Genomic DNA, 16,659 nt, shown 5'->3' with positions numbered 1-16,659 from the left:
CAGGTAGATTGTTTTCAGATCAGTCCATGCAAACACGATTACTAGGGAAATCATTCTTCTTGCAAAGCATGTAAACGTTTAAATCGAACTATTATATTAATCGGACTTTTCACAATAATTGTATTCTTGTGTGCATGTAACCGTACTCAATAAGGGCCCGATTCCAACCCGAGTTAAGCGCATGTAAATAGAATGTAATGTATTTCCCTTTATATGAACTGTTCTCTCTATGCTGTATTCTGACCTTGAATTTAAACATGACAATAGCATGCTATTCACCCGCTATTCGTTCGTGGTGGAGATCAAATAAAGGAAGGTGTGTCTACAGATATGCTCTATTCTGACCTTGACTTCATTCCCTCATAATTCCACCACCTTTATGCGCGAGGAAGGTAGCTTAGTGGTTAAGAGCTTTGTGCCAGTAACCGAAAGGTCGCTGGTTCTAATCCCCGAGCCGACTAGGTGAAAAATCTGTTGATGTGCCCTTAAGCAAGGCACTTAAACTCTAATTGCTCCTTTAAGTCACTATGGATAAGAGCGTCTGCCAAATGACTAAAATGTAAATGAAACCATGTGTAAGGTCTAGCGAAAAAGCATAGAAATAACAGTATTCTCCATGCACTGTAATTTACAACTTGATAAGAGTTATTGATAAGAGCTAGGTAAATTAGTAATCCGTTTGGATAAAGGGAATTGTAAATATAAATGACACTTGTTTTAGATCTATTTTACCTTATAATTGCTGGAGACAAATGTGAAACCAGTCATATGGCAGCAAACAAACATATCAACTTTCCCACAGTAAAGTTTATGAAATGCTGTGCCATTATGCAGAATTCACGGGGGGGCCAGTATGAAAAATGTATGCACTCACTAACTGTAAATCGCTCTGGATAAGAGCGTCTGCTAAATGACACAAAAATATATATAAAAAAAAATACATTGTTTAGTTTACCTACATTATCATTCCATTTAATTACACTCTTAGTTCCCTTCAGTTGGTATAGCCTACATTATCATTCAATTTCATTCCATTGTTAGTTCCCTTCAGTTGGTATAGCCTACATTATCATTCCATTTAATTACACTGTTAGTTCCTTCAGTTGGTATAGCCTACATTATCATTCAATTTAATTACACTGTTTAGTTTACCTTCATTTGCTTCCTCTGCAAACGCCGTCACGGCCGTGGATCATTAGTAACAGTTGATAATATAAAATAAATATGTTAAATCGGCTAATTCAATCGTTATATAGTGGAGCGCAGACCAAGCAATAACAGTCTGAACCCGACGCATGGTGCAATACTTGGCCGTGTCGTCACACAGTTCCATGGTTGGTGCAGCCAATAGACGAGGGAGTAGCCTACTATGGTACACTGTGCTGCCTATTATAACTCTATGTACACTAATCTTCCAACAGCACCATGGGGTTAAATAACTGAATGTGGCAACTTTCTGAATGAATCAAACAACTGTTTTCTTTCTTTAGTGCGTAAAGGCTCTCCTAACCAGTTCTTTATGATTCATAAATACTTTCCTAAACCTAGATAATCTACAAGATCAGAGAATTTTTAAAATCGACCAATTGGTGCCGAAACAGAGAAGAATATGCATGTACTTAGATGGCTTTTATTTAAATGATCCCTAATATTCAGAACCCGTTTTCTCAATATATTCTAGTGAGTCTGTCGACAAAATTCTACAGTGTATTTAAAGGGATGGCTTAAGATGAATGTACTGATTGAATGAAAACTCCACGAGAAAATCTGTTGGCCAGCAAATTGGAGTTTTCAGCGGTTTAATTAAATGTATTCAGAGCGCAAGGTAGTCACACCTGCAGACTGAATAAGGTAAGTCTAAATACCGAATACTGAGAAAGGCGTGGGTAGGAAAGGTGTAAATTCCTAAATTGGAATCGGCCCCTAACAGATTAGAGATTTAAGAAGTAATCTAAGAGACCTGACCAGCGTGTCCAGATTAGATCCATGATGATATGCAAAACTGGTGACCAGGAGAAATGTCCAAGATACAGTATCAGTAAATGAGATCACAATACGTTTTGAGTTTGAGCTTGTACAGGAACTAATCCGATGCCATCTACTGGTTGTACAGGAACGAATCAGATGCCATCTACTGGTTGTACAGGAACGAATAAGATGCCATCTACTGGTTGTACAGGAACAAATCAGATGCCATCTACTGGTTGTACAGGAACTAATCAGATGCCATCTACTGGTTGTACAGGAACTAATCAGATGCCATCTACTGGTTGTTGAAGGTAATTGAGGATACATTATATCTGTGCTGCTGGGGTTTACATTGCTGAGAGAGAGCAGTGACCTCACCACATAACCTCAGGAGTTAAAGGGTAAAGTTCACACAGGTGGTCATCAGTCCCCAATCATCAGACTTAGTCCTATGTGTCTGGGGGGCATCCGTGTGTGTGTGTGTGTGTGTGTGTGAGTGTGTGAGTGTGTGAGTGTGTGTGTGTGTCTTGGGTGGGAGATCCCACCACAGACATCAGAAAGACTTCTTTCCCACCAATGTTTGTTTCCCACTTCCTACTTACGGTCAAAAACAGGAAGTGAAGATAAAAAAACGGAAAACAGGAAATCAAGATGAATTTGATCCAAAAGGTGCTGGTCTGTACAGTAGACATGTTGTGGGGCAGAAGCATACAGTATCACCTCTGGGATATGAAGTCCAGTGTGGGTCGCACTGACAGGGTCTACAATGAACGACGGCTACAGCCCAGACTACCCAGAAGCCTTTGTGTTGAACGCTCTTGAGGAAGGTTGAGGTCCATTCCTGTGAGGGTCTGTTTGTCAGTTGTTCCTCCCCCTGTCGCACAATGCAGCTTGTTCACGAGGGATGCTGGTAGGTTGGGACTTTGTTCTCCATGGAAACGATGCCCCTCCATCTCCCTAAACTCAGTGTAGAGTGTTACATTCTTCATGTTCTCTACACTGTGACTGATAGCTAAATAAATAAAGTACCATCTATATATCTAATTAGAATCTTAAAGGCAAGCTAAAAATAGCACTTTAAAATGCCTCAATAAGAGTTGCAAGCAAACGTGCAGGATGCAGCCAGTACACACATGAACACAAATATCTATATTAGCTATATAATATCTATATATTTATAAACTCTGGCTTGTGGAAATGATAAGATTTGCGCTGCTACCTCACATAATAGTGATTATGTAAACATCCAAAAAGCCTTTTTTTTTTCCTTTTTTTTTCAATAATGTGACCTTTCTCTCTCCTCTCCAGCATGTGCGTGTGTGTGTGTTTTAAAATATTGAATATTTTTTTGCATTACATCTAAGTCATAGACTCTGCTACATATCCATACTTATATACCGTATAACTAGCACGACTGATAGTAACAATAAAAATTGCTTTGGTTTTTGAAAAATAAAGTTGTTTGTCTTCTTAGTTTGGCATAGAGTTTAAAAACTGTCTTCGGAATGACCCGGAATGACCTGACCCCGGGATGAGAAGTAGTGTCTTGTGCTGCGTCCCAAATGGCTCTCTCCCTTTATAGTGAACCACTTTTACCAGGCTCTGGTCAATAAAGGGAATAGGGTGCCAATTGGGATGTAGCCTCGGAATTCTGGGATCGGGGAATGTGGAACGGGGTTTCCACTCAACCGCCCTGGGATTCTGGGATCGGGGAATGTGGAACGGGGTTTCCACTCAACCGCCCTGGGATTCTGGGATCGGGGAATGTGGAACGGGGTTTCCACTCAACCGCCCTGGGATTCTGGGATCGGGGAATGTGGAACGGGGTTTCCACTCAACCGCCCTGGGATTCTGGGATCGGGGAATGTGGAACGGGGTTTCCACTCAACCGCCCTGGGATTCTGGGATCGGGGAATGTGGAACGGGGTTTCCACTCAACCACCCTGGGATTCTGAGATGGGGCATGGATTCTGAGATGGGGCAGGGGGCAGGGATTCTGAGATGAGGCAGGGGGCAGGGATTCTGAGATGGGGCAGGGGGCAGGGATTCTGAGATGGGGCATGGGGCAGGGATTCTGAGATGGGGCATGGGGCAGGGATTCCGAGATGGGGCATGGGGCAGGGATTCTGAGATGGGGCATGGGGCAGGGATTCTGAGATGGGGCAGGGATTCTGAGATGGGGCAGGGATTCTGAGATGGGGCAGGGATTCTGAGATGGGGCAGGGATTCTGAGATGGGGCAGGGGGCAGGGATTCTGAGATGGGGCATGGGGCAGGGATTCTGAGATGGGGCAGGGGGCAGGGATTCTGAGATGGGGCAGGGATTCTGAGATGGGGCAAGGATTCTGAGATGGGGCAGGGGGCAGGGATTCTGAGATGGGGCAGGGGGCAGTGACATTGGGAAGTAAGTAATGCTACTAAAATGCTATGTTATGGTAAATCATGTTATCTTACGTAGTTATGGGGATGGATCTGTGGATCAGCGTGTGTGTGTGTGTGTGTGTGTGTGTGTGTGGCAGGGGGTTTATGCGTGGGCACGTGTGTATGCAGAAGCCTGCATGTATACACGTCTGACTGCGTTTCTGCGTGTATAACATATCTGCATGATGTGTGTGTGTGTATGTATCCCTTCTTGTGTGTGTGTGTGTGTGTGTGTGTGTATCCCTTCTTGTGTGTGTGTGTGTGTGTGTGTGTATCCCTTCTTGTGTGTGTGTGTGTGTGTGTGTGTGTGCGTGTGCGTGTGCGTGAATGTATGTGTGTGTGTGTGTGTGTGTGTATCCCTTCTTGTGTGTGTGTGTGTGTGTGTGTGTGTGTGTGTGTGCGTGTGCGTGTGTGTGTGTGTGTGTGTGTGTACTGTAGCTATATAGTTCTCTCTGACTAGGTACAGGAGGGGCTGGTGGCACAGCTCTCCAGTGAGGACTGGGACAGTCGCCGTGTGAGGGGTCCGATGCTGGGGTCAGCCAGAGACGAGGTGGGGAACAGCTTGTACCATCCGCTCACCGTGGCACCAAGGTCCAAGTCATCCAGCATGATCTGAGCCATGCCCATGAAGACCTTGTGGTCCATCCGCCCATAGTCGCCCCACACAATCACCTGGGAGGGAGAGAGAGGTGGGAGAGAGAGAGGTGGGGAGCGAGAGATGTGGGGAGAGACAGAGGTGGGGAGAGAGAGAGGTGGGGAGCGAGAGAGAGAGGGTGGGAGAGAGAGAGAGGTGGGGAGCGAGAGAGAGAGGGTGGGAGAGAGAGAGAGGGCGGGAGAGAGAGAGGTGGGGAGAGAGAGAGAGGGTGGGAGAGAGAGAGGTGGGGAGAGAGAGAGAGAGGGTGGGAGAGAGAGAGGTGGGGAGAGAGAGAGAGGGTGGGAGAGAGAGGGTGGGAGAGAGAGAAGGTGGGAGAGAGAGAGGTGGGGAGAGAGAGAGAGAGAAGTGGGGAGAGAGAGAGAGAGAGGGTGGGAGAGAGAGAAGTGGGACGGGAAATGAAGTCAACGCTTTGATTAGCTAACCATCCAAAAAATGGTATCGCTGCTAGAGATGCAATAAAATTAAGTATTTAAAATACAAATTTGGAGGAGAAGAAAAATGTGTTTTTCTGGCCACGCAAGACGAACATATGGGGTTCTCGAACCACAAATCCTATTTCTACCACTTATAGATTGCTATATATAGCTAGGTATTTACCTGTAGGACTTTGGCCTGAGGACTCTCTTCAAACAGCAAGGCCTGTTGGTAGGCGGGGTCTAGAGTCTTCTTCACCACTCTGGTCTTCTTCTTAGCCAGACACGCCCCGTTCTCCAACACATACACCTTTACGTAGGTCGCTGCAGGAAATTAATAATGAAGTTATTTCAATTCAAATTACCTCTGTGACTGGTCAGGATGAACAATAAAGTTGTTTCTATTCAAATGTACCCTGTGACTAGCCAGTGTACAAGAAATTAACAATACAATTATTTCAATTCAAATTAGAAATAAAAGCTGGGGATTTTAACAAAGCAGATTTGAGAAAAACGCTACCGAAGTTCTATCAACACATTGCCTGTAGTACTCGCCCTTCAAAAACTCTCCATCACTGTTACTCCACCTTCCAGGACGGCTACAAGGCCCTCCCCCGGCCTCCTTTCGGCAAATCAGATCACGACTCCATTCTACCCCTCCCTTCCTATAGGAAGAAACTCAAACAGGAAGTACCCGTGCTAAGGTCTATTCAACGCTGGTCTGACCAATCGGAATCCATGCTTCAATATTGTTTTGATCACGCGGACTGGGATATGTTCCCGGGTTGCATTGACGTATACACGGACACGGTGACTGAGTTCATCAGGAAGTGTATAGGGGATGTTGTTCCAACTGTGACTATTAAAACCTACCCAAACCAAAAACCATGGATAGATTGCAACATTCGCGCAAAACTGAAAGTGCGAACCATCGCATTTAACCACGGCAAGGTTACTGGGAATATGGTCTAATACAAACGGTGTAGTTATTCCCTCCGTAAGGCAATCAAACAGGCAAAACGTCAGTACAGAGACAAAGTGGAGTCGCAATTCAACGGCTCAGACATGAGACGTATGTAGCAGGGACTCCAGACAATCACGGATTACAAAGGGAAAACCAGCCACGTCGCGGACACCGACGTCTTGCTTCTGGACAAGCTAAACACCTTCTTCACCCGCTTTGAGGATAACACAGTGCCACCGACGCGGCCCGCTCCCAAGGACTGTGGGCTCTCGTTCTCTGTGGCCCACGTGAGTAAGACATTTAAGCGTGCAAGCTGCCGGCCCAGACGGCATCCCTAGCCGCGTCCTCAGAGCATGCGCAGACCAGCTGGCTGGTGTGTTTACGGACATATTCAATCTCTCCCTATCCCAGTCTGCTGTCCCCACATGCTTCGAGATGGCCACCATTGTTCTTGTACCCAAGAACGCAAACGTAACTGAACTAAGTGACTATCACTCCGTAGCACTCTCTTCTGTCATCATGAAGTGCTTTGAGAGGCTAGTTAAGGATCATATTACCTCCACCTTACCTGACACCCTAAACCCACTTCAATTTGCATACCGCCCCAATAGATCCACAGACGATGCAATTGCCATCACACTGCACACTTCCCTATCCCATCTGGACAAGAGGAATACCTATGTAAGAATGCAGTTCATTGACTATAGCTCAGCATTCAACACCATAGTACCCTCCAAGCTCAGCTGGGTCTGAACCCCGCCCTGTGCAACAGGGTCCTGGACTTCCTGACGGGCCACCCTAGGTGGTGAAGGTAGGAAACAACACCTCCACTACGCTGATCCTCAACACTGGGGCCCCACAAGGGTGCGTGCTCAGCCCCATCCTATACTCCCTGTTCACCCATGACTGCGTGGCCACACACGCCACCAAATCTATCAAGTTTGCAGACACAACAGTAGGAGGCCTGATTACCAAAAATGATGAGACAGCCTACAGGGAGGAGGTGAGGGCTCTGGCGGAGTAGTGCCAAGAAAATAACCTCTCCCTCAATGTCAACAAAACGAATGAGCTGATCATGGACTTCAGGAAACAGCCCCTTTCCACATCGACGGGACTGCAGTGGAGAAGGTGAAAAGCTTCAAGTTCCTCGGCGTACACATCACTGACAATCTGAAATGGTCCACCCACACAGACAGTGTGGTGAAGAAGGTGCAACAGCGCCTCTTCAACCTCAGGAGGCTGAAGAAATTTGGCTTGGCCCCTAAGACCCTCACAAACTTTTACAGATGCACAATTGAGAGCATCCTGTCGGGCTGTATCACCACCTGGTATGGCAACTGCACCGCCCGCAACCGCAGGGCTCTCGAGGGTGATGCGGTCTGCCCAACGCATCACAGGGGGCACACTGCCTGCCCTCCAGGACACCAAATCAAATCACATTTTATTTTAATCACATGCGCTGAATACCTTACAGTGAAATGCTTACTAGATAATAAACAGTGAGTAGCAGCAGTGTAAAGACAAAAGGGGGGGGGGGGGGAGTGTCAATGCAAATAGTCCGGGTGGCCATTTCATTAATTGTTCAGCAGTCTTATGGCTTGGGGGTAGAAGCTGTTAAGGAGCCTTTTGGACCTAGACTTGGCGCTCCGGTATCGCTTGCTGTGTGGTAGCAGAGAGAACAGTCTGTGACTTGGGTGACTGAAGTCTTTGACAATATTTTGGGCCTTCCTCTGACACTGCCTAGTATATAGGTCCTGGATGGCAGGAAGCTTGGCCTCATTGATGTACTGGGCTGTACGCACTACCTTCTGTTGCGCCTTACGGTCGGATGCCGAGCAGTTGCCATACCAGGCGGTGATGCAACCGGTCAGGATGCTCTCGATGGTGCAGCTGTAGAACTTTTTGAGGATTTGGGACCCATGCCAAATCTTTTCAGTCTCCTGAGGGGGAAAAGGCATTGTCGTGCCCTCTTCACGACTTTCTTGGTGTGTTTGGAGCATGATAGTTTGTTGGTGATGTGGACACCAAGGAACTTGAAACTCTCGACCCACTCCACTACAGCCCCGTCGATGTGAATGGGGGAAGGTTCACCCCTCCTTTTCCTGTAGCCCACGATCATCTCCTTTGCCTTGCTCGCGTTGAGGGAGAGGTTGTTGTCCTGGCACCACACTGCCAGGTCTCTGACCTCCTCCTTATAGGCTGTCTCATCGTTGTCGGTGATCAGGCCTACCACGTTGTGTCGTAAGCAAACATAATAATGGTGTTGGAGTCGTGCTTGGCCACGCAGTCGTGGGTGAACAGGGAGTACAGGAGGGGACTAAGCACGCACCCCTGAGGGGCCCCCGTGTTGAGGATCAGCGTGGCAGATGTGTTGTTGCCTACCCTTACCACCTGGGGGCGGCCAGTCAGGAAGTCCATGATCCAGTTGCAGAGGGAGGTGTTTAGTCCCAGGGTCCTTAGCTTAGTGATGAGCTTTGAGGGCACTATGGTGATGAACGCTAAGCTGTAGTCAATGAATAGCATTCTCACGTAGGTGTTCCTTTTGTCCAGGTGGGAAAGGGCAGTGTGGAGAGCGATTGAGATTGCGTAATATGTGGATCTGTTGGGGCGGTATGCAAATTGGAGTGGGTCTAGGGTTTCCGGGAAGATGGTGTTGATGTGAGCCATGACCAGCCTTTCAAAGCACTTCATGGCTACCGACGTGAGTGCTACGGGGTGGTAGTCATTTAGGCAGGTTACCTTCACTTTCTTGGGCACAGGAACTATGGTGGTCTGCTTGAAACATTTAGGTATTACAGACTCAGTCAGGGAGAGGTTGAAAATGTCAGTGAAGACACTTGCCAGTTGGTCTGCACATGGTCTGAGTACACATCCTGGTAATCCGTCTGGCCCCGCGGCCTTGTGAATGTTGACCTGTTTAAAGGTCTTGCTCACATCGGCTACAGAGAGCGTGATCACACAGTCGTTCGGAACAGCTGGTGCTCTCATGCATGCTTCAGTGTTGCTTGCCTCGAAGCGAGCATAAAAGGCATTTAGCCCACCTGGTAGGCTCGCGTCACTGGGCAGCTCGTGGCTGGGTTTCCCTTTGTAGTCCATAATAGTTTTCAAGCCCTGCCACATCCGACGAGCATCAGAGCCGGTGTAGTAGGATTCAATCTTAGTCCTGTATTGAAGCTTTGCCTGTTTGTTGGTTCGTCTGAGGGCATGAACACCTACAGCACCCGATGTCACAGGAAGGTCAAAAAGATAATCAAGGACATCAACCACCCGAGCCACGGCCTGTTCACCCCGCTATCATCCAGAAGGCGAGGTCAGTACAGTTGCATCAAAGCTGGGACCGAGAGACTATCTCTAGGCCATCAGACTGTTAAATAGCCATCACTAGCCAGCTATCACCTGGTTACTCAACCCTGCACCTTAGAGGCTGCTGCCCCATATACATAGACATGGAATCACTGGTCACTTTAATAATGGAACACTAGTCACTTTAATAATGTTTACATACTGCTTTACTCATTTCATATGTATATACTGTATTCTATTCTACTGTATTTAGTCAATGCCACTCCGACATTGCTCGTCCTAATATTTATATATTTCTTAATTCCATTCTTTTACTTTTAGATTTGTGTGTATTATTGTGAATTGTTAGATACTACTGCACTGTTGGAGCTAGGAACACAAGTATTTCACTACACCCGCAATAACATCTGCTAAATATGTGCATGTGACCAATAAAATTTGATTTGATTTATAATATGCCATTTAGCAGAAGCTTTTATCCAAAGCGACTTACAGTCATGTGCGCATACATCTTTACGTATGGGTGGTGCCGGGGATCGAACCCACTACCCTGGCGTTACAAGCGCCATGCTCTACCAATTGAGCTACAGAGGACCACCCAACAATACAAACCTACAGAACGCAATTGTTCATCCCAGATTTGACCTGGGATGAACAATTGCGTTCTGTAGCTTTGTATTGTACCTGGGATAAACAATAAAGTTGTGTAGGTTTGTATTGTACCTGGGACAAACAATAAAGTTATATAGGTTTGTATTGTACCTGGGATGAATAAATGAACAATAAAGTTCTGTAGTTTTGTATTGTACCTGGGATGTTCTTTGACCCTGGTTTAGGGGTCAGTCCTCTGGCCTGGTTGACCTCCACCTCTAGCTGGCCTCCTCTGTCCACCATACCCACATGGATGTCACCTTGAGGAGGAAAACACACACGTTACAGACACACTTTACACACACTCCTCATGTTTAGGGGCAGATGATTTTACTTAGCATGAAACCTGGCCAGGAAAAGCTCTGGGCCAAGTTATAGGCCAGAACTGGGACCCCTTTCTCCAGGTCAGGTCGCATTCTGGCCCTATTATGATATCTGATCAGAAAGTGCAGTTTCCAGTGTGCAGTACCGGTGTTGACCAGCAGGAGGCGACAGAAAGCGTCTAGTCTGTTATAACATCTGTTCCACTGTTTTGGCATAGATTACAAATATTTATTTTACTTTTAATTCATTAAAGAAAACACATCTGGTATCTAATCTAATGTGGAGCCATCCCCATATTCATACACCGTCTGGTATCTAATGTGGAGCCATCCTCATATTCATACACCGTCTGGTATCTAATGTGGAGCCATCCCCATATTCATACACCGTCTGGTATCTAATGTGGAGCCATCCCCATATTCATACACCGTCTGGTATCTAATGTGGAGCCATCCCCATATTCATACACCGTCTGGTATCTAATGTGGAGCCATCCCCATATTCATACACCGTCTAGTATCTAATGTGGAGCCATCCCCATATTCATACACCATCTGGTATCTAATGTGGAGCCATCATCATATTCATACACCGTCTGGTATCTAATGTGGAGCCATCCCCATATTCATACACCGTCTGGTATCTAATGTGGAGCCATCCCCATATTCATACACCATTTGGTATATTTAGATCAGCAAACACTGAAGGGGGAGGAGCTATACAGTTCATTCGGAAAGTATTCAGACCCCTTGACTTTTTCCACATTTTGTTACGTTACAGCCTTATTCTAAAATTGATTAAATTAATAGAATTAATACACTCAATAACCCATAATGACAAAGCGAAAACAGGTTTTTAGAATGTTTATATATATATATATATTTTTTTATATAAACAGAAATACCTTATTTACATAAGTATTCAGACCCTTTGCTAAGAGACTCGAAATTGAGGTGCATCCTGTTTCCATTGATCATCCTTGAGATGTTTCTACAACTTCATTGGAGTCCACCTGTGGTAAATTAAATTGATTGGACATGATTTGGAAAGGCACACACCTGTCTATATAAGGTCCCACAGTGGACAGTGCATGTCAGAGCAAAATCCAAGCCATGAGGTCGAAGGAATTGTCCGTAGAGCTCAGAGACAGGATTGTGTCGAGGCACAGATCTGGGGAAGGGTACCGAAAAATGACTGCAGTATTGAAGGTCCCCCAAAAAACAGAGGCCTCCATCATTCTTAAATAGAAGAAGTTTGGAACCACCAAGACTCTTCCTAGAGTTGGCCGCCCGGCCAAACTGAGCAATCGGGGGAGAAGGGCCTTGGTCAGGGAGGTGACCAAGAACCAGATGGTCACTCTGACAGAGCTCCAGAGTTCCTCTGTGGAGATGGAAGAACATTCCAGAAGGACAACCATCGCTGTAGCACTCCACCAATCAGGCCTTTGTGGTAGAGTGGCCAGACGGAAGCCACTCCTCAGTAAAAGGCACATGACAGCCTGCTTGGAGTTTGCCAAAATGTACCTAAAGGACTCTCAGACAATGAGAAACAAGATTCTCTGGTCTGATGAAACCAAGATTGAACTCTTTGGCCTGAATGCCAAGCGTCACGTCTGGAGGAAACCTGGCACAATCCCAAGGTGAAGCATGGTGGTGGCAGCATCATGCTGTGGGGATGTTTTTCAGCGGCAGGGACTGGGAGACTAGTCAGGATCGAGGGAAAGATGAACGGAGCAAAGTACAGAGAGATCCTTGATGAAAACCTGCTGCAGAGCGCTCAGGACCTCAGACTGGGGCGAAGGTTCACTTCCAACAGGACAACAACCCAAAGCACACAGCCAAGACAACGCAGGAGTGGCTTTGGGACAAGTCTCTAAACGTCCTTGAGTGGCCCAGCCAGAGCCCGGACTTGAACACGATTGAACATCTCTGGAGAGACCTGAAAATAGCAGTGCAGCGACGGTCCCCGTCCAACCTGACAGAGCTTGAGAGGATCTGCAGAGAAGAATGGGAGAAACTCCCCAAATACAGCTATGCCAAGCTTGTAGCATCATACCCAAGAAGACTCAAGCCTGTAATCACTGCAAAGGTGCTTCAACAAAGTACGGAGTAAAGGGTCTGAATACTTAAGTATATGTGATATTTCAGTTTTTTATTTGTAATAAATTAGCAAAAAAAATTACAAATCTGTTTTTGCTTTGTCATTATGGGGTATTGTGTGTAGATTGATGAGGAAAAAAACGATTTAATCAATTTTTGAATAAGGCTGTAACGTAACAAAACGTGGAAAAAGTCAAGGGGTCTGAATACTTTCCGATTGCACTGTATACGCTATAGTAAAGGCTTAATGGCATTTATTATATTATCATATCAAAGAAGCTGTTTTCAGACAGAGACTCCAATGATCTGACTTACCCATGGAGGGCGTGGCTAGTGTTTGTCGGCCTACGATCTGGGCGGGGCCCAGTCCATCCAGGAAGTCACTAAACTGGCTCTCTGGACCCATTCGAGTGGGGGGGAAGATAAACCTAGAGAGGGAGAGAGGGAGAGAACGAACAAGTAATGGTTAGATGGTAGCAGGAGACGGTGAGGGCTACAGCATGGACTGAACCATAGCTCCAGTGGTGCAGAGGTGGGCCGTTGGGTACAGGCAGTACAACGCTCACATACAACAGTTACAGAACTAGTAGTATATTAGTAACATACAGTACCAGTCAAAAGTTTGGACACACCTACTCATTCAAGGGTTTTTCTTTATTTTTACTATTTTCTACATTGTAGAATAATAGTGAAGACATCAAACTATGAAATAACACATGTGAAATCATGTAGTAACCAAAAAAGTGTTAAACAAATCAAAATATATTTTATATTTGAGATTCTTCAAATAGCCACCCTTTGCCTTGATGACAGTTTGCACACTCTTGGCATTCTCTCAACCAGCTTAACCTGGAATGCTTTTCCAACAATCTTGAAGGAGTTCCCACATATGTTGAGCACTTGTTGGCTGCTTTTCCTTCACTCTGCGGTCCGACTCATCCCAAACCATCTCAATTGGGTTGAGGTCGGGGGATTGTGGAGGCCAGGTCATCTGATGCAGCACTCCATCACTCTCCTTCTTGGTAAAATAGCCCTTACACAGCCTGGAGGTGTGTTGGGTCATTATCCTTTTGAAAAACAAATGATAGTCCCACTAAGCCCAAACCAGATGGGATGGCGTATCGCTGCAGAATGCTGTGGTAGCCATGCTGGTTAAGTGTGCCTTGAATTCTAAATAAGTCACAGACAGTGTCACCAGCAAAGCACCCCCACACCATAACACCTCCTCTTCCATGCTTTACGGTGGGAACTACACATGCGGAGATCATCCGTCTCACAAAGACATGGTGGTTGGAACCAAAATTCTCCAATTTGGACTCCAGACAGAAGGACACATTTCCACCGGTCTAATGTCCATTGCTTGTATTTCTTGGCCCAAGCAGGTTCCTTCTTTTTATTGGTGTCCTTTAGTAGGGATTTATTTGCAGCAATTCGATCATGAAGGCCTGATTCACACAGTTCCCTCTGAACAGTTGATGTTGAGATGTGTCTGTGACTGGAACTCTGTGAAGCATTTCTTGCTGGTTGAGAGAATGCCAAGAGTGTGCAAAGCTGTCATCAAGGCAAAGGGTGGATATTTGAAGAATCTCAAATATAAAATATATTTAGATTTGTTTAACACTTTTTTGGTTACTACATGATTCCATATGTGTTATTTCATAGTTTTGATGTCTTCACTATTATTCTACAATGTAGAAAATAGTAAAAATAAAGAAAAACCCTTGAATGAGTGGGTGTATCCAAACTTTTGACTCTTGGTGTACGTTCTGTCTGCGTTGTTGGAGTTGGTGATGCAGTCGATGGACTCCTTGCTGCTATAGTATACTGTACTGTTATATAGTATAATGTAGTATAGTGTAGTATTAAGGTAGTATTTTGTAACGCAAATTCCGTCAAAGCTGTTAAGAGTTGGTGCTGGATGGATAGATGGATGGTAATATAATGATAGATGGATGGTAATATAATGATAGATGGATGGTAATATAATGATAGATGGATGGTAATATAATGATAGATGGATGGTAATATAATGATAGATGGATGGTAATATAATGATAGATGGATGGTAATATAATGATAGATGGATGGTAATATAATGATAGATGGATGGTAATATAATGATAGATGGGATGGTAATATAATGATAGATGGATGGTAATATAATGATAGATGGATGGTAATATAATGATAGATGGATGGTAATATAATGATAGATGGATGGTAATATGATGATAGTATGGATGGTAATATAATGATAGATGGATGGTAATATAATGATAGATGGATGGTAATATAATGATAGATGGATGGTAATATAATGATAGATGGATGGTAATATAATGATAGATGGATGGTAATATAATGATAGATGGATGGTAATATAATGATAGATGGATGGTAATATAATGATAGATGGATGGTAATATAATGATAGATGGATGGTAATATAATGATAGATGGATGGTAATATAATGATAGATGGATGGTAATATAATGATAGATGGATGGTATATATAATGATAGATGGATGGTAATATAATGATAGATGGATGGTAATATAATGATAGATGGATGGTAATATAATGATAGATGGATGGTAATATAATGATAGATGGATGGTAATATAATGATAGATGGATGGTAATATAATGACAGATGGATGGTAATATAATGATAGATGGATGGTAATATAATGATAGATAGATGGTAATATAATGATAGATGGATGGTAATATAATGATAGATGGATGGTAATATAATGATAGATGGATGGTAATATTAATGTGTAACGTACGTTCCGTCGGAGCTGTTGGAGTTGGTGCTGCCGTCGGTGGACTCCTTGCTGCCCTGTCGCGTGACTCGGTTCCTCATCTCCACGGCGATGCCCGTCTCCGTGCTCCGTCTGATCGTGCTGCGCAGCTTCTTCGCTCGTTCTTCTGTAAATAAGAGGTCAGGCTTCAGAGGTTAAAGGTTAAGGGGTTAAAGGTTAAGGGGTTAAAGGTTAAGGGTTTAAAGGACCGCCTCAAGACCATTCAGAAGACTTCTGGTATCTAGTATCGAAGGACTGTATCGGACAACAACGAGTCGAGGTTTAAAGGTGCACTATGCAGAAATCGCTCCGCCATTTCATGGTTGATAAAATACGAATAGTTAACCTAGTTTCAGTTTATGTGACAAAACAAGCATAGAGAATGTAGAGAATCATTGTACCGTCTAAAACGCTGTGAAATATATTTTCAATAACCAAAAAATATTGTAGTTTTAGCTGTTTGAAGCTGGTGTACGAAACTGAAAGTAAAAGTAAAATTAAGCACGGGAAGCATAGAAATAGCACACATAGATCAGATCTACCACTTCTTAGACTCACTTTCAATGCGAATAACATATCTATAACTCACAGTTCTATATGAAATGGGTTGGGTTGCCCAAAAAGTTACATATTGCAGCTTTAAAGAATGTCAAATAAGCCAACGCCAGCAGTGTTTAAATGGAAAACCTGTGCTGTTCCCTTAAAATGTTTATTATTTCTTCAACTTAAATTACACACATAAACACTCATAAACATCCCACAATTCTTCCGTTAAGTGATAACAAACCATTGTGTGTGTTGATTCTGTATCTAATTGTAGCCTTACTTTCTGCCTCGGTTGTAGGTCACACAGATCCAGAGATTATTAGCGGTATTAGGGAGACATACCGACACACGCACACACACGCACACGCACACACACGCACACACACACACACACACACACACACACACACACACACACACACACACACACACACACACACACACACACACACACACACAGTAGTACTGTTGACACGGTGACCCGATAACACAGTTTGTTCAGAAGGG

At 44.5% G+C, this 16,659-nt stretch overlaps 1 protein-coding gene across 1 annotated transcript; it reads right to left on the bottom strand.

Moving 5' to 3' along the window:
- Positions 1 to 4,844: 4,844 nt before the first annotated feature.
- Positions 4,845 to 15,733, bottom strand: LOC311118391 (regulating synaptic membrane exocytosis protein 3-like; the record flags this gene model as incomplete). The annotated part of the gene is made up of 5 exons (XM_084193192.1): positions 4,845 to 5,060; positions 5,641 to 5,780; positions 10,533 to 10,634; positions 13,113 to 13,225; positions 15,592 to 15,733. Coding segments are annotated over 5 exons (713 nt in total), but the record flags the coding sequence as incomplete, so codon positions are not given.
- Between the last annotated feature and the right edge of the window lie 926 nt (positions 15,734 to 16,659).

This window comes from Coregonus lavaretus, assembly GCF_964263955.1.
Source record: "Coregonus lavaretus genome assembly, contig: HAP1_SCAFFOLD_3650, whole genome shotgun sequence".
Taxonomy (NCBI): Eukaryota; Metazoa; Chordata; class Actinopteri; order Salmoniformes; family Salmonidae; genus Coregonus; species Coregonus lavaretus.
The sequence above is the reverse complement of the archived record's forward strand: the minus strand, read 5'-3'. Positions and strand labels throughout refer to the sequence as shown.